The sequence below is a fragment of the Lates calcarifer genome, linkage group LG12 (genome assembly GCF_001640805.2).
Source record: "Lates calcarifer isolate ASB-BC8 linkage group LG12, TLL_Latcal_v3, whole genome shotgun sequence".
Classification (NCBI taxonomy): Eukaryota; Metazoa; Chordata; class Actinopteri; family Centropomidae; genus Lates; species Lates calcarifer.
Window position 1 is genome coordinate 7,563,348 of NC_066844.1, and position 19,794 is coordinate 7,583,141.

Sequence of the window (19,794 nt, forward strand, 5' to 3'; positions counted from 1 at the left end):
ATGTCCACTTTTATTTGATTGCTTGCAGATCTTGCAAATACATTTTATACTCATGCCAGACTAGATTCAATAGAGTGTTTTTAAATGGTGTTATACTTTCCACTTCACATCAGTTTGGCACACGAAAGCAACTTTCCTGAAACTTCCCTGAGATTAGAAGAAGATGCCTGTGTCATCATTTTTTCCAGTTTATCACACATTAGAGTAAAGAGAACTGCAGTGTTTTGATTCCAGAGCAGACGGCCTTGAGGGACGAAGGAGAGCTCCTTTGAACTCTGTTCACTCCGTGTTGAATATCACGCACAAGAATAGGCCTGCTCGACAGGAGGTCGCACAGGACTGGCCAGACCTGTGTGACATCACCCAGCGTCTCATTCATCTCATCAGTGCAGGAACACAACCAAACCCCTAGTGGTCTTTCACTCTCAAAGCACAGGGGAAAACAATCAAAGGGGTATACAGGGCTAAAACTCATTCATGTGCTCCAGAAACAGATAATGTTACACTGTTGTAAACAACACTTCAATAAAGGAGTTACAGTATTGTTTTACCTCAGTTTGAAATGCTGCATTATAATTCTGAGAATCTGTGGCCTCTGTGGACAAACTGAGGCTGAAAAGGCTACAGTATACAAGTCTGTATTGAAGCAAAAAGCAATGGATTAGCTTTAAACTGAAGACTGCAGGAATAAATCTTTTGCAGTTGTGCTAAGAGCCAGAAATTGATTCGATCTATAAATCTTCTTGATGTGCTAAATGTCAAGTGTCGAGAAAGCCACGTTTGGCAGGTTGTATTTTGGAGACATAGCTCACCTCCGCCGTACATGACTGCTAACATGATGGAGGAGATCCAGGACACCTGACTGCTGGTCACGTTGAAGATGACCTCGATCTCTTTGAAGAAGACTGTGATGGACTTCGGAAATGCGTAAGAGAAGCCAATAGAAATGAAGGCCCCAATCACCACCATCCATCCCCAGCCACCTTCAGGTGGGGTATAGCCTTGAGGTCCACCGATGGCAGCAGGCATTTTTGCTCACAAAAACTCCTCTTCAAATTCAACAGGTTTTACAAATGCAAGGACCTGGTGAGGAGAGAACAAAGCAGCATAGAAAATTGCTTGAACAGTTGGTGACATTTAAGATTCTTTTCAGATTCTTTCAAATATCTGTTCACCATTCATAAACTTTGGAGAACCTGTTATTATTGAAAACAGTTCATTAACAGAGAGTTAAAAGTTTTGAACAAATGATCGGATCACTAAAAGTATGACTTTAATGAATATAAGGATCCATCAATAAATACATGAAATGATAAAACTTTCTGCTGTTTGTTACACATGGTGATACTTTATTCACTCTCATGGCCATTTTAACCTAATGTTTTATTTTCAGCTTTAAAACAGTTCACATCTTTAACATTTTTGTATCACCTCTGTGAATGTAAAATATCAGAAAACAGGTACTCTTGTAATTATCCTTAAAAATTGTCATAAAGCATTTTATCAAGCAGTATCTAACTGGACAGTAAAATGAGGAAATAAAGATGAAATATGTAATAAATGTAAATTAGTTTTATGACAATTTTAACACAGAATCAAGACATTTTATATATGTTCCAAAATTTACTACAGGCTACTTATGGATGTAACAGGAGCTCAGATTGGTTTTCACCTGCATGTTCACCTTTGAACTTTCCATGATGGTAGAAATGAATCATGGCTGTAATGTGTGATTCAGATATTGCCATTTTTAATTGCCATGACCTTTTCTGCAATTTGTCTACCTTACTTTTTATGCAAGTTTGACTTCATTTTAATGAAACCATTTATGACAGTGGGAATGTGGGGAGATGTGGGTGCAGTTTAACTGCTGCTGAAGGTTTTCATTTGCAAATTTGACACAAAACTATTTGGAGGCGTTGGTGTCAAATGTTTAAAAGCTGAGGACAAAACATTGTGTTCATGTCAGACAGACAATGGAGGAACTACAACACACAAAATTGCTACCGCAAAATGCAACCCTTTTCACCCTTTAATTATACAATTATAGCTTATCATCTTTTTAACAGCCAGCAAGTGCTTGAACTTTTACAAAATTCATTTTACCCCCTACAATAGGTAGAAAATAATCATGTTGATTGCTATGTGACAGTATTGATCTTTGTCTTTCTTTATCTGACTGTGTTTTTTCTCTCCTTGTCTTATCTTCAGTACTAGTTAACCAAACTTGCCCTTTTATTCTCTGTTGGCTAAAGCCCTACTGTTTGTTTCACTGTATAAATTCACCATCAAGATGTGCTACATACATTGACCTCTAAGTACCTCTGGGTATCTCTGCTTTGTTGATACCCCGTGTGTATTTCAGAAGATCAGATTTGTCAAAAACATTTCCCCAGCTCGATAACTGAGTTTAAGACTGAGGATGCCATTTCTGGCCGTGCTTTGCTTCAAATTGCTCTCTGCATGTATTCACTGAGCTCCCACCCGCTGATCTTCCACAGTCTCCCTTTAGAGGTGATGAATAAGAGTCCATCTGCAGAGTCAAACAACTTACTGTATTGTTTACACAGGGGAGACTATCTAGAGAGAGCATCGATCAGACCGTGAATACAGGTTGAATTTACACTAGTCAATAGCTCAGGGCCATGCTCGGGAGTGGGTGATGATATAGTGTTTTTCAGCCAAGGAGGACTTGATTTGGTTGATGAATTGGTTTAGTGCTCTGAAAACTTATTGGATAAGCCAGTTGTGTGCAGCAAGTAGTGAATATTTAATGCGTTAAAGAACTTTTGTTATTGAGCTGGGATTTTAGCTGCTGCTACGCAGCTGTAAATGTGCCTCCTGCATTACTCTACAGATACAATAGCTAATGGAAGAGAAATAGGAACTTGTGTTCTTTATTCATTCACATATTATGGAATAATTGAATAGTTACTACTTGGGCGTGACTAATTAAATTTGCATATGGGTAGCACATAAAATTAACAGATTTGAGCATAAAGTGCTGATTTGAGAATAAAGTGCTGTGCATTTTATACATTGGATGACTGAGGATTTGTTGGTGTGTGATTCTATAAGTTGAGCAGTGACAGAGTCATGTATGCTGGTTTTAAGCTTTTGCCTTTATGCCACTATCAATCGAAGTGGGTGGAAATATTAGGAACAACAGATTATCTGTTTAGTAACATATTGGTCTAACAGGCCTACACAGTGGTGATTTCCGTGATAGTTCAACTTGAATTGAAAAATTTTCTTTGGATGTTTGTAAACCATCATGTACACTAACTCATGGCAAATATAGAATTGTTCGTCATTTTGGGAGATAACGACTTAATTTGGTGTCTTTCCAAGAATGAGAAGATAAGATCAGTAATAATCTGTGCGTTAACATAGCCTAGCATAAAGACTGGCAGCATGGTGAAAAAGCTAGCATGGGTCTGTCCAAAGTGAAAAATTACAACGTACAACTACCAACTGACATGTTTTTTTTTTTTTTTAATGTAAAAAAGGATAGGATGTTGAAGCTATATGCTGTAACTATTTTTTAGCCTTTTTAGTCTGTTTCCCCATACTCCCAGTGTTTATACTAAACTAAGCTAAAATAAGATAAGCAATTACAGATCTCCTAGTCTCATTCTTGGAAGGCAAGCAGGTACGTGTATTTCCTCACATGTTGATACTATTTCTAATGATTACTTTGGTCATAAATAATCCTTTTTTCATTTGTTGTGTCTAGGTTTATTAATAAGTGTCTAACTGCTTAGGTCATTTTATGTTTGTTCAATTTTTGATTTGCCGTTCCTCTACTTTCTGATGGTTTTAAAATACAACTTAAAACCTTGAAAAAACAAACTTTCTTCCATCATTGTTTGGATTACATTCTTCTTGAATATTATAGGAACTATTTTGTGGTTGCTACTTTTACTTGATATCAGTGTCATTAAATGTGGGCTGAATATTAATTTTCATGTGTGTTTAGTGTAACTGTGCACTTGATAAATAGAATGAGTGTTCTGATTCACATCATACTGTCACTTTTCACTTTCAAATGAGTTGCACAATTACAAGAAAGGTCAGTTGAAAGATTTCCACTGTCTTAAAATAGTGCCCACACATCTACAAGGCAATCTCTCAAATAGGACAGTATGCCTGGGAAATGTTCTGTAGTGGCACCAGAGACAGCATTGACAGTATTTTTAAAGGATGAAAAATTCAGTGGTTGACATTAGATGATGAATGGAGAAACGAGTTAAGACAGACAGGACTCCAGATAAAATGGCAGAAGTTCAGAAATAATGAATAAAATGGATAATTTCATACTAAGGATTGATTGCTTGGCTCTAAAATGGAGAGAAAAGTATCAAACAATTCAGTGAGAAGTGCAGAGGTAATTCATCTAAGCCAGGTAAAAGCAGACAAATGGGCAGAGGCATCAACGCTAACTCCCCTCACGCTGTAAGGGTCTAAATAAAGCAGTCATAGTGGGCGGCCTCAAAGTGCCGTTTGACAACACGCAGATACCAGCACAAAGCAGGGTGGGCTCAGCAGAGAACATTAGGAGAGGGACAACAGAATTTGAATGGGGTCACTTAGTCATAGCACTGTCAAGATCCTGAGTTTGGTTTGTGAAGCAGTGAAACCCTGTTGTTGGTTTTGACCAACACTTGCAGAGGGACAGTTGAATCAAAGCACCTGTTCTTATAGAAATACATTCCATATGTTGCACTCAAGGGCCCATTTCTATAGATACTTGGTAGCAGAGTGTCTGGGCAAAATTTGTTCTCCTTAGTTTATTAAATTCAGATTAATTTTATTTATTAATTCATCTGCTTTTTGTGTTTGACTAATAGGTTGGTTAGACTCATAACATGAAACTGAACAGCTTTAACTAAATTTTTAGTGTTTGTGCTTCTGGCAAAAGAGTTTTCATTCATGCTCTGGGCCTCTTATGACCTCAGGTTTCTAATTCCACTTATTAGATCTAGTGAATTTGTCTGATTAATTATAGATGAGAATAGCATGTTAAATATTTGTGCAGTGAAATCGCACACTTGCACAATAAGCTGTAACACTGACAAAGCAATACATCCAGCTGAAAACAGACTACTTGTACAAGTAATTAGTTTTAAAGTGATGTCTGGCAAACGTATAGTGTCTTTGTTGAGCGTCTTACCTTACCAAGGCCAGATGAGCTCTGCAGATAAGTAGAAGTCTCTGAGGCACGTTAACACACTGTAGACATCACTGAATGGGACTGAGTGTCTCTGAATATGTATGAAATAAAAAATCACAGCATATATTTCACAGATACTCCAGAAGTGATCTGTGGGTCTGTATCCACTGTGACAGTCCAGAAGTTGCCAGTGGCACCTCAGCCTCAGACTTCATCTGTTTCCAGTGACTGAGGTGAAGTTGAAAAGTTGAGTTCATTCAGTGCCCAGATCAAACAGCTGGACGATCTGGACACTATGGAGCTAAACTGTGAGGTCAGTCAACTTCTTATTGGCTGTGGGAGGCTTAGTGCCTTGCCCCCACAATACTTTCTCCACCCCTCTGTCATGTGCTGAGCTCACACACAAGGTTAGGGTAATTCACTCAATGGCCCAATAGTACTGTATGTGTGACCTAAGAGGATATTGAATAATGTCTGCACTCTAAGAGATAAGATGCTTTCTGAGACGCTATTTTCCTGCATCAGCTGATATATCAGCCTTATTCAACTGAATATTGGAAGTTGTAGCTATAAGACATCCGGTTTACTTAAACAACAGACATTGTTAACCTCAGCCACCTGAAAGAAAGATTTTTGAACCATTCAGGGGTCAGTCCTGGTTGAGCCTTTCTCCTCAACTCCCTGAGGAGCTATTAATGAGTCTGTATAGGGGCTTGGGAAAGGAAAGGCCTGAGTGCAGGAGGTTATTGAAACAGCGTGTACTTGCAAAGCGCCTTCAAATTCTTGACACCCTTGAAACATTATTTCTCTTTGTTGCGTTGTTTTATGTTGTTCCCCTCATTTTTTTCACTCCAATAAGATTTTTTATTGCTTTTTGAACCGAGAATGCAATAGAGCACCACCTACAATTCATTGTTCTCTCCTGGGCTGACATTTATTTACAAGTGTGAAAAATGGAAAAGGATTTGCGACAAAATACTTCATATTTGCACACACATACTCACACAAGCACCCACACCCACACACTCACACACACGTGTATATAATCTTTAGTTTATTTGAATACAAAATTCTAAAAATCTTGTCTCTAACTGCATCCTTCTTATTTTCAGCCATGCTGACAGACATATCTCAACAACTACTGGATGGATGGGATGGCCTAATGACCTTGTTAATGACATAGATTGCCATTAAATTTGCCACAGATATTCACAGACTCTTAAAGATAAATTCTAACAACTCTGATGATTCTCTGATGTTTCCTGTAGTGCCACCAACAGGTCAAAGATTTCACTTATTCAGTGAAACATCTCAACATTCACAAGCTAGATTGGCACAAAAATGTGTTTATGATTCCAAGACAATACATTCTAATGATTTTTGTGATCCCCTGACTTCTCCTCTATTTCAACAACGACTGGATGGACTGCAATGAAATCTGGATGAAGTGAAATAACTTTGATCCATCTACATGGCAACTTTCTAGTTTCTAGTCTAGACATCACAATATCCTGCACAATAAAGGATTAAAGAAAGAAAAAGCAAAGACACAAAAAATAAAAAATAACAAAGAAAACGAGATTAAAAAAAAAGTAAAACTCAAAAAGGCAAGCCTCATAAGATGGGTCTTGACATGCTTTTTAAAGGTGTCAACAGTGTCGACAGATCCCTACCCTAACAGAGCCACAGGCGTGGCTTTAGCCTTGTTATTGCACATGCATTCACTGTTAGCTGCCATTTCTGCTTTAAATCTGAGTAGGACTCCAGTGTTTCTGTCAGATTAAACCAAATCACCACAGTACGCGCTTCTCTTGTTTCTCTGATTGTATCTTTTCTGTGTACTGCAAGGGTCTGTACAGTCTGAGTCTTGCTGTTTCTATCTTTGTCTCCCTTTGCAATCCCTCCAGAGACATAATAACATTTTTGGTAATGCAGCTGATCGGTGGAGGTACAGAACCTGTCTGCTTTATCAGTGTAATCACTCTTAGTGCACCAAATCTCAACTCAAAGACTCAGGTACTATGACATCATCCTCTCTCTCCCATCCCATCCCCTAATGTCTGTGTGTTCGTGGCCTACGTGTCGGACCTGTCGTTGCCCTGGGAGTTAATTGTTCTAATCCTATTGTATAAGCAGTCAGAAACCAGAGAGGTTTATGACCATGCGGGGGGGGGGCATGCTATAGTCAGGGGTTTATGTCTAGTAATTAGGCTGCAGCTTCTACAGATACAGTTACAGCACCCACGTAAATAATGATTTTAAGTTGCAACTGTGTGAAACTGAGAAGGTAAGAACTAGACCAAATCTCAGTAGGATATAGCAGCCATCTGTGTATACAGTAGATACCATACACTACATTGCACAACATGTTCTTCAACCACACTGGACACGGCAAAAAATGTATTTAGCCACACCCAAAGGTGGGCTTAAAAGCCGTCACAGAGACGGTGGAGATGCGATGAAATATTGGGATAATGGCACACACTTTCAGACAATTTTCCTAGATGGCAATTGTATTGTTGCACCTATTTTGTACACAGCAAACGCAACAGAAGTGGTTGTGTAAACAATGAAAAAACAGTGCTTGAGAGAAGTTAAAACCCTGCTTATTGTTTCACCTCTGCACACCTGCTGTGTGAAGTGGCCAAATTGTTAAATTGTTGGTTTTGGAAAGTAACAGAAATTGTCAGATGCAAAGAGGTAGTAAAAGATGTGTAGGGGGTGGGGGGTGGGGGGAGCTGTTCCACCAGCATTTCATCTGGAGCACTTTAAGTATCTAAGTAAATGATTATCGACATGAGCTAGTTTAGTTCAAAATAACTAGTCTGTTGTTGTGGGTAATAAAGGGAGTGAAGAGTGAAGAAAGAGGCCCATAAAGTAACAGAATTATCATTCAGCTTTTTTAAAATATAAATCAGAACATTTCATCTCTGTCTGATACCGAATGTTCCAAGGCCAAGCACTGGGCTGCAGCTCAGTGGTTAGGAACCACTTCTGTAAAAGACCTTACAGTATTGTCAGAGGGATTAAAATTGATTAGCTCAGCTATGTGAAACACACCACCTACACAGTATAATAAGCCATAGTAAGACTGCCAAACTCTACATTTGCAATCAAACTGGGACATTCTCAGTCAACACCACCAGTGTTCTTTGTTCATTACTGTGACTGATTTGCCTTGTTTTCAAATGCAATACTTAGTTGGACTGTATACCCCACCTAATCAAGTGTAGAACATATACCTCTTCTTTTTACTCAGATATTACAAAAATAAACATGATTTGCCATAATAAGAGCAATAAGTGTATCATAAAGTTAGTTATTTTTACAGAACCAACACCAACAGTGTAACCGACAAGCGAATAAACATTGCACCACCGCAAGCTATCACTGGACTGAATGTACTGTAATTGCACTGTGGGCCACAGAATTGACACTCACAGGTCAAAAGTCAGTGGCAATTACCTTTTGCCCAGGCATGGTGGTCCAGATGAAAGTGGAGTAAATCCTGGCTTGCTGAACCGAGAGAGAGCACGGTCTTCATAAGGGTCAGGGTGAGGGCAGAATGTTGCAAAAGCCAATTAGTTCACACATACAAGTAGGAAAACATCTATTTCATTTAGTGGCCACAGTGACAGGAGAGCTTTCACCTGGTACAATGTATGAAAAGGCCCAACCACGCCTCAAGCTCAATCACACATAACTCTTTGTGTGTTTGTCTGTGGTCCTCTCAGGACAGAAAAGCTGTTTTTGGCAGACAGTTTCTACTGTGGAACAAGGCCAGGCAACAGAGTCACTGAGACTGAAAGTGACTGAAAGTCTGTCCAGCTCTGGCTTCATCAGCAATGTATCATTTGCTCAGGAAAGCAGTTCAGGGGACATTAGTCTCTTGAATGGCTTATTAAAGGATATAATGCTCTTATTAGATCCTTGAGACTTGAGGCAACAACTTATCATATGGGGATACGATGCATTTTTTTGATCCCAAAGTATGTTTTATCTCAAGAGACCCAGACTAATGTCATATATAGAACTGTGGCTGTGTGTTGAACCGTTTTTAGGTACCAACTGATTGAGCACTGTCAAGTCTCAAACATCGTGTTTACACATTCAGACACTTCCTGATTACAGGAAAAGCCTGAATATGCCAGCTTTGTTGGCTCATACGTACATTCTAATACAATTAGAAAAAAGAACTAATCCACAGGGGTAGTTTCTGGAGTCTGAGAGTTAAAAATTTAAACCAGCTTCAAAACGGATTTCTTTGGACACCTCTGGGGCAGTGAAAATAATATTGATATATGACATATATGGTGAGGTTGTTAGCTATTTACACATCCAGGAAATATGGAGCATTGTTTCTACAAACTCCTGTGGCAAATAGCTGGCTTTGTAACTGCTAAATACTCCACTTTGTTCATTCACCACCTATTTGCTAACTTTGCCTGTTTCACATTTATTGTTGAACGGGTAGTGTATAGTCAGTTTATCATCAGATTCCTGGTGCAGCAGTAAATGATGATATGAGAGAGGTGAGAGTCAAACAAAACAGTGAAGTCACAGGCCTTAAAAGCAGAAACAATGAGCTAAAAGACACTACAGCACTTTGGAGAGCTGAGGGAGATAATATTTATCTACAAATAGGAATGTGATCTTATTTGTTGATAGAAAAATATTTATAATATCCACACAAGTTTGCTTAGAAAGCTTTAGGAGGCTTGTGCTGCTTGTCCTAGATACATTGTGCAACGTTATCAGCACAATTATGAGAAGATGACCAAGGCTGAGAAAGAATTTATGTTCTTCAATGTAAAGGTATTAGAAAACCTACACAACCTGATTCAAAATGATTCATTCTCATTTTCAAACTTTCATGTCAAGATTAAAGACCTGGTGTCCATGGCAATTTTAGAATTAACCTGATCACGTAGGTCATGTATCATAACTGCCAACTGTGTCCACATTTAGTGGGGTGTATCCTGGATAATGATTACACCAGCTACAACACTCTTATTTTCTAGATACACCTGAATGCAATAATGCCATTACACAATTTAATCTTTCTAATTTGCACTGTGTTGTGTGGCTAAACACAAAGGTGACTGTGCATCCTAATGTGAACAAACAGACCAGCATACAGGTCTATGCCAGGGCTTCTGCATCATGCACAGATGTATTTTTATTAAATTACAAAGGGTTTTTGGGGGGGGGGGGGGGGCATTTGAAGGCATTGTTACATGTCAGGGCACATTTCAATGTTATCACACAGATTCTGAGACACACATGGTTCGCACTGATACACACCAATGGCCGCCACACAAAGTGGTCGGTGAAAGGATCGGAAACTACAACTTGAGAGTTTTCTGATGAATACCTCTGTAACACAAGCTTTGTTTTGATCTTCTGTTTGTTTACAGGCCTCTTCCCCTGCCATCAACACACACACACACACACACACACACTGTATACCCATCGCTCTCTTATGGAACACTTCAAGAACTCCTTTGTGTTTACAGACATCCGGCTGCTCAATACTTCCTGCCATAAAGGCTTCAATCTTGGCCCACTATAGGTTGTGCCGAACTGTGGGCACAGGCTGTATCCATGTACAGCCATGGACTTATTTTCTCCTCCTTTTTTTGTTTTGGAATTGCCTGTACACCTGCCATGCTTGCACAGTTTTCCCATGCCCCCTATAAGTGCTAGTATGTTTTTATGAACATAAAGCATATCAGGATATTTGCATCTTAAAACACAATCAGGCTACATGTTCTATTTGGGTTTCTGTAATTATCCTTCTCTTGGGCTCATGCCACAGCTCTCAAATTGAAGACTGGTTATTTCACACAGTCTTCTTCAGAATTAACTAAACTTTAAAACCAACATGGAAAAAGTCAGAAAAATATGAGCATCTCCATCTGGTGAGGAAAATCATGTGACACAACTGTTGTTTCCGGGGTCGAGAACAAACTTTGAAACTCAATACAGTTTTTTGTTTTATTTTTCTGAAACAATTTTCTGAAGGCAATTTTCAGTCAACAGGAAAAGGTCACCTGTGTGTGTGTGTGTGTGTGTGTAAATGATCACATGAATAGTCTGTAGTACACAAAATGTGTTATGCATTATAAAATGCAATTATATCTATCAAGGAAAACCTCCAGCTGCAGAAGTTAAGTTAGGGTTTTTGTGTTTATTCATGAATATACACAACAGAGAGTATCTCTAATGTAAATGTTTTTCTAGCTGTTAATATTTAATATTATCAAATGCAATTTTTACGTAAGTAAGATTTCCCTTTTTCCTATCTAAACCTGCCAAAAAGACAATGTGTCTTTGTTTAGGTACTAGCTGTTTTATCTTCAGTGTGTTCTTTTGTTGTGGTTATTTGTTTTTATTATCTTCAATATTCTCTGTTCTCGCTCCAGTCTTATCTATAACTAGTTTCCTGCAGCCCAATTTTCCTATGGGGATCATTACAGATTCAGCTAATCTAAAAAAAATCTTATCTGATCTAAACACACACCCCACACAAAGCACATATTTGTCTAGTAAAAAAATAAATAAAGTTGAGATGAGTAACCAAAAAAAAAAAAAAAAGAAAAAAGAAAAAAAATCCTCACATGTTTCTTCTTCTGTGGTGAATGTATAGCCTATGGAGATTTGTCACACATCAAACACTCAGCAGAGTAGGTTTCTGTGTAAACAGATAAAGTACCTATGGCAGGGCATGTTCCGTCACCACAGGGGTCCCATTGTTTCGATGAAGAGGCATTTTAGGAAATGATGCGAGGACCTTGTGACCAAATGTCAACAAAAGATACATATTCGCTTTAAAGTATGAACAAAGTGACACAGTAGACAGTGTCCTCAGCAGGAACAACATCATTGCAACACTGACAACAACTAGAGGATGTTTTTTCTTGAAAAATCACTGTTAACTTATCAATAAATTACTACCATTTATTCTCGAGTTATAAATTCTGTCTCCGTAATATCTGTGGCTTATCCTAGGGCAGTAATTCTTGAATATACTACAAAGGAATAAAATGTCACAGATCTTATTAATTTTTGCTTTGTTGTTTGTTTCTTTGTCATCTTGTCTCTTCATATTTGGGACCTTGATCCTTAGATCAGAACCAAAGCCTACAAAGGTGGATTATATATAAATTTACTATACCACAGTATATATTTGTCTGATGTGTTATAGGTACACTTCAGAGGGAGAAAGTGAGAGAGAAAGACAGAAAGAAATTTTTGTAGAATTGCTCTTTAAGTCTCTTAATAAAAATATACCTAAAACATGGAAAAAAAACAGCCTGTGTTTTCCTGATAAGGGTTCCCTTAGGCAGAATGAATAGAAGTGTTTTCTCTCAGAAGCAAAGGTTGCAGTGCAGTAGCATGATGTTATTACGACAGTGTATAACCTCATCGGGGAGGTGGTTACGGTACGGTGGATAGGTGAGTGTACAAAGTCAGCATTTGTTTTGTTTTGTTTTGTTTTTTTCGTTTTCACACCATGACCACAATTTTGATCTAAAACCAAATCATTTTTGTTCCCTGACATTAACCACGCCTAGGTAAAGATCAGAAAACTCACTAACAGCCATGCAGTATGCGTAAGGCTCTGACAAACATCCTGTTTTGTCACTTAGGCTGCAGGACTTGTTGGAGCCAACTAGGGCTGAAACAAATTGGTCATTTAATAGATTAGTGCCCACTATCTTTGGATTGTGAAGTCTTGGTTTGGAAAAACAAGACATTCAAAGATGTCACCTTGGGCTCTGAGAAACTGTCATTGACATTTACTAACATTTTATAGACACAATAATTCATTTAAAAAATCTAATTGAAAATGTATCAATAATGGAAATAATCATTGCTTGCAGCCCTACCAAATCTTTAGTTTTTTGGGTCCTGCTAGTATGTATGACATCAAAACACCTCTGAAGCATCACATGCATTTTAGAGATAGTTGAATGCCTTTGGGTTTTAATGGTATTTCTGAACCTTGTATCTCCTTGATTTGGAGCCCTTTTGTGTTGTCAACATGTTCTTTCCCCTCTAACCCCCATGGTGCTGCAGGAAGGTGGATGTAGTCATTAGTGTATCTGAAATGTGATTGGACCACCGGGGCAGAGGGGTGGAGGCAGGAGGCCTGGAGAGCTGGATGTGAAGTAGGCAGGCAATAACAGGAGAGCTGTTCTGCTACTTTGTCCAACAGCACGGAGCGCTGACCTTGAGGGGAAGGGAAAATTGACAGGGGGGAGAGCGGTAACAAGGGCCAGCTATATATCAGGGAGGCAATTTGGAACGGTTTATCCGATGAGGGTCAATTCCTGCTGCAGTGCCATAGATCACAGTTTTTAAGCCTGAGCGTGCCTTCATGGGGAGAGGTTAGGATAGATCCATTTTTGAATGACTGAGCCGCTGATCAAGCTCCAGCAAATCATTCACACAAAACATAGAAGAGTGGGGTAATCATGAGGATTTGTGATGCAGGAAAACATGCATCAGCAGATTTATCCCCTGCTATTTGTGGCCTTGTCGCTGTGGCTCCTGTCCAACTCAAACCTTTTTTAAGAGGCAATTTTACAATGTTCCCTTCAATTATTTTACATATCAAGGACATGGAACAGGTTATTATCTAGAGGATACAGGCATTAACGTTATTATTATTACCAGCGATAAAAATGAAGATCCTCATTTGTGACCAAAGCATATTCCTCCTCAGAATAGAAAAGACATCAAAGATCTGTACTAAATCTGTCACTGTGTTACGGTGTGATGCCAAGAGAGAGTAATTTTACAGATGCCTTTACTCTGTGTCTGACCTTTTCTATTACCGCTTCTATTTTGGATCACTGTCTATTTGCACCTCTGAGACTGGCCAGATGGCAGGTCTATTGAGTGATAAAATTTGAGAGACAAGAGCACTGTTACACCATGAGACTCTTTGGCTCAGGCCCCAGCTTCAGTTGAAGCTGCAATGAGCACATAACTCCAGCACAACATTTGAATTCCCCTTCATTATCTTCACCTCCTGCGTGGCCAACAGACTGAGCCCAATTCAGATGCTCTGCAGTTTTTACACAGTCGCAAGACAACACATTGTAAATGGTGAGTTATGTAGGACATCTACATGCAAATTGTTGCAGTGCAAATGGACTATTGTGAAGAAGCTGAGATGTTCCTAAAACAAAATCTTCTTTATAAAGACAAATATGTGACTCAAAACCTCAATAATATGTTAATGAGTGGGGACACCTTGTGGGCAAAGTCTATTTTGCACCTTGTTGATGTTCCAAAGGCAAAATTATGAGAGGCCATCAAATGAACATTTTTTTTTCTGCTTACAATTATACACAACACTACATGCTTAAAGATGGGTAGGGTTTTAGGAGCATGGCCCACCATTATTTTACTTAAATCTTAAAGCAAAAGGAGTTTCAAAATCTTAACAAATTCATGTTAAAACATAAACAATTAGAGCTTCCTTTAAATAGGTTCTGGTTTTAGGACTCCTCAGTCTTTAACACAGACAACATCTGGCAGATGGCATCCTTCAGAATCCACATCATCAAATCTATTAGATCCATTATGTATTTACACATACACATATACAGTAAATATGGAGTGGGAATGTCCAACCTGGAGAATTATTATCTTCATGCCATTGTTGTTTCATTAATTCCCTTACTGTCACCAGTGTTGTTACTAAATGATAACACTAATTTGGAACTTTCCCTACCACGACGGTGTCTGCAGCCACCAGCTTTCACAGCACACACAAAGCAGTAGTGGCTGCTTTATTTTCAAGAAAGCTCTGTACTGAAAAGCAAAGCAAAGCAAAATTAGTTCAAACGCCACCATGCTTAAGTACAGCCTCACGTGCTAACATTTAGCAGATATAATGTTTACCATGTTCACCATGTTAGTTTAGCATGGTAGCAGGCAAACATTTAGTCATTAATGCTAAACACGAGATGTCATTTGTTTTTTCAGGTATTTGGTCACATAGTAATTTACTGGAATTTTTAAAATATTGATCTGATTATGGTGCTGAATGAAAAATGACAGGACTATCAACCAAATACACATTCATCCTGAGGGGGGCATACATGTTTGTACCAAGTTTCATGGCAAACTGCTTATGTTTAACAAGATGTGTCCCAGAAAAGTAAAGATGGCAACCTGTGGGTGGCAGCAGATGAAAGTTCAGGGGATCACCAAACTTGGTAGGTCAGAGGAATCATGAATGCCTGTGCACATTTTCATGGCAATCCTCCAAACATTACCATGACTGAGTTTCCCAGCAGCTATCTTAGTGGTGAAGTGTCTATTTAAGTGCTGCACAGTTTTAAACATTCCCTATCTTATTATAATTCAAATCTCATCATTGTGTGACTGCTTGGGTCAATGACTCATTCATTCTACTTATGTGGTTGGTTTTAACTGCATTCATTAGTGTCTTTGCAATGCCATGGCTGCATCACAGGCATTTATTCCGGGTTTAGTAAATCCATTTATCCATGAATTCATAACTGTATAGCTTTGTCAGCTTGAGGAGTGAAGTATATATACTGGCTAACACCTAATGAAAGCATAACAAAACAGAATCAGAGCCAGAAATGGTCGGATGAGCTGGGTACATTACCGTGGAGATCACGGGAGAATATTTATGCAATGCGATTCAAGTTACAGTTGGTTCCCTGCTGATAGTCTACAGGATTTTCACTGTATGCCATCATAAAGCAGATATACTACACAGTCGACGATGCACTTTCGCATCTTATCTGTGCTCTGCTCATTTTCCGCTTGAGGAAGTTGGGAAAATTGACTTAGAATTGCTCCATGCAAAGTAGCTGCACTTTCCACTCACATGGTTAGACACAGGGCATCAGAGTGTGGCGCAGGTATGCATGGTTTTCAACAACACGAGAGACCTTGAACGTCCACGTTGCAAATAAAAACCATCAGCACTTGCAGTCTCATTAATGTAACTGAGGTATGTGGAGGAATTTAGGATGCAGCTTCTTTCCCGTGGAGGCACATAAAAAATGCTGCGTATGCTTGAGTAAAATAATGGATTATGCAGCCAAAGCGGTACCTTGGTCTCTTTCGGAAATGAAGTTTGTTGACTATTTAGAAAGGATGCCACAGTTGTTTAAGGTTTTGCTTTTCTTGTACATGTAGGTGTACTTCTTTTGATATAAAACCTAATCTAGATATATTCAATAAATTCCCATGTTGCACTTTATTTGAGGAGCCTACTTTTTTTTATCATAGACTACAGCGGTCAGCACAGTAATTTGATTAAAACTCTAAATACATCAAGACAGTACTGTATCAAAATGTATCACTTCCTTGTGCAATGTGTGAACACTTGTTCTCTTTAGCTAAAGAGTGGTAGCGTGCAACACAAGCACATCCATCATAATAATTTCACATTTTTCAGTGAATAAAAATGGTAATTCCAAGACAAACACGGAGTAAACAAAGTTCTGAGGAAGTGAAGAAGCCTGTAATACAATTGCATTTGCATTTCATACATCTGTTTCCATGACAGGTACATACAATCCTTTATTTCTGCCTTACAGAACTTTCTCTGAATGCTAATTCTCAGAGGCTTTGTCAGTAAAGGTATGTAGGCCTGGACTGTTTGAAAAGCTCCTAATGAATAATTAATTGGTGCCACTGCAGTTAGAGCATAATTTACCTCACCATTTCACAGTGATTTTATTAAGGACCAGGGCTGGCTGGCCAGTCAAGTTGGAAATCCATGCAATATTCATCATTGAAAAGATGCATGGGACAACAGCTCGTAGCCTGAGGATTTATTTGGGAAAAACAACAATGACATCAACAAATCCCACCCTGTTGTAAAAGCCTGGCATGCTACATAGCCTCTTCCAGCCTGTGCGTGGCGGATTTGTGGCAACCTTTCTGCAGGAGGCCAAATGGCTTGAGAGGGGCTGTTCTCATACCTCATAATGCCACGGTGGGCTCCAGGGAATAAGGCAGCAGAATGGTGGTGCGGGGCAGGGGAGCAGTGAACACACTAGCACGATTTTCCGTATGTGCAAAACATACTGTATGAGCCAAAAAGTTAACTGTTCCCCTGGACATTTTTACACTTTCAGGACTGGAGTGCTTCTGCCTCTGCAGCTACCTCTACGAATGATACTCTGTCATCAGATCCTAACTACAAATACTTAAATCTTACAACTTTTTTTAAGGAATTCAAAGAAGTTTCACATCTTATATTTATGGGAAAGCTGTTCCATACTTGTGGTCCATAATGACAGAAAGCTGCTTCTCCATACGTTTTTGTCTAGATTGTACACTGTGTTCACTGACCTAAACTCGGCCCCTTATTTTCTCAATCTGTGGTCTGCCAAAGTAGGAACATCCTTCAATTTTGTCTTTGGTTTCACTCATAATCTTAAGACAGTTGTAGAGTTGTTTACTTATGTTGCCATCCCACTGTCAATCAAGTGTGACTAAACCACAAGCTAACAGTTCTAATGCAGATTAGTTTGAGTGGTTACAACTGCAGTAACTGTTTTTGGCCACTTGGGGGCAAAAACAAGTTGTGAATAGAAAACAGCAAATTTAACTACTTAACTAACTACTTAACAATGAGCTGAAACGCAGTATAAAGCTTCATAAAGCTGTGGGGAACTGTATATTAACTGCAGTAACGCTACTGAGAAATATATCAGATTTGAATCTAAGTTTTCAGGGTCTTTCAACAGTCATGCCCCGATATTTACGCCAAAGACAACCACAAGGTTTGCATGATTAAAGTATAACAGTGCAACCCAACTCCCTTTGAAACACCTAGTATTTAATTTTGTTATCTGAAACAACATAAAAGTTAAGAGTTATAAAAACCTTGTTTTTTATTGTCTTTTGAGAGATTAAAAAGGTAACGTTAGCTCATGGTAACTAGGTTAATTTTAGTCCATTCTTTTAACAGACACACTGGGAGCAATTTGGGGTTCAGCTCCTGCTCAAGGACACTTTGACATGCGGACAGGACGAACCAGGGATCAAACCACAAATCCCTTCTGTGGAGATTCTCATCATCCGGGTCATGTTCATCCAAGAAGGCTTGTATCAAGGGCAGCTGGACTTGGTTGTAGATGTTAATGACCTGTTCTACCACCTGAACTAGCGCCAAGATTCATAAAGCTTCAGTTCATAAAGCACAAGGTGGACTAGATTAGTACATGCAATAAATAAATAACTTTCATTTGACCTCTTCAAGGGTTGTCTCACTCTGGTTCCTACTTTAGGTTAACCACAAAGTTATTCTTTCATGCATCAGCACACTGAAACACATATTTACCTCACAATTGTGCAATTGTTCTTTTATAGTACCGGACTGATTTAAGACAATTGCAATGTAGTTTTATGTAAATAGTGGATCATTTTTGGCTTATAGGAGATTTTTTTTATATTTGTATGACTAGTTCTCTACAGTTTTCCTAATTAAAGACTTGGGAACTTGCATAACTTACTGTGCAGACTACCACTGTTCTTACATTGTATGACACTGCTTTTCTCTTGCAATGGTACCCAACTGGGGTTGCACATACTATTCATCTTCTCTGCTTCGCACAGTAACATACCCCACAGATCTGTTACTAACAAGATGTTTTAATATTTTAGCTCCTCTATAATAACAACAACTACACTAACTTTTGAGTTGCTTTCTCTTTCAGCTAGCTTCAATATCCTTGCATGGAATCAAGTTTATCATATAATATTGTTTATACTAAACTATAAATTAAAAAACAGAATTTAATTTTGTGAGACAAAGGACTAAGGACTGCTTTCTGACTGACACAGGTGAACAATTCAAACCCTCTATGCAGGAATCACCATTGGCCACAACAGTGTTTTAATGCTGCAAATATCTGTAAGCAGTCAGGGAAGGCAGGCAGGAGGGATTAAATATTTATCACTTGCTGTCTTTTGACAATGAAGCTACATGACAATGGTCTCACTTTCAAATATCTCAGGTACGCAAATCCAAAGGGGAACTTAGCTTACATAATTTCTGCTTGTTTAATTCAGCGCTCAAGTGCCAAAGCAAAGTAGACACTCGAATTTCAACAGTACAATTAAATGAGGGGTTAGTGAATCACAGTGATAAAAACACTGCCCTTGAAAAAGGCTCACCTATAGAGAAAAAAACACATTGTATGTAAATATGGGGAAAGCAGTCCATGAATATTTAATTTTCTGGCAATGTAGCACAGAAGATAAAAATAATGCTTCCTTCAAGTGAGGACCTCCTTATGAAATCGGGGTAAAAGCTATTCTGTGTTATCAGATTTTCTATGAAGCCTAGTGTTTCTTTTGAATTGCATCATCTTTTATTTAAATGTCAGGATCTTTTTGCTGTTAGTGTTAGATGATGACTCCTGCTTTTCACAGCTTGCTGATATCAGGTGGATGAGGACCTGAGGATCGGATCTGATTGAACTTGGAACAGAAAAGGTCACTGTAAAAATGCAGATTTTATGCATTTGTTGTATTGAGGTTTTTTTTTTCTCTAACAGATATACCACGTAGGGGATTTTATCCTTACAACAATAAAAATCATACTCTGT

The 19,794-nt window shown here is 38.6% G+C and overlaps 1 protein-coding gene across 3 annotated transcripts in view; it reads right to left on the reverse strand.

Annotated features, from left to right (window-relative positions):
* Nucleotides 1-19,794, reverse strand: part of slc16a1a (solute carrier family 16 member 1a) — a 98,818-nt gene that overhangs the window by 4,054 nt on the left and 74,970 nt on the right. Inside the window, exons 1-2 of one of the 3 annotated variants that reach the window (XM_018661897.2) lie at nt 5,179-5,546; nt 813-1,083 (exon numbers count right to left, since the gene is read on the reverse strand). In XM_018661897.2, the coding sequence (XP_018517413.1) occupies nt 813-1,029 (217 nt within the window). In that variant the 5' untranslated portion in view covers nt 1,030-1,083; nt 5,179-5,546. Of the gene's footprint in view, nt 1-812; nt 1,084-5,173; nt 5,547-19,794 lie in introns of those variants that run through there. The other 2 variants (XM_018661896.2, XM_018661898.2) reach the window with 2 other exon arrangements.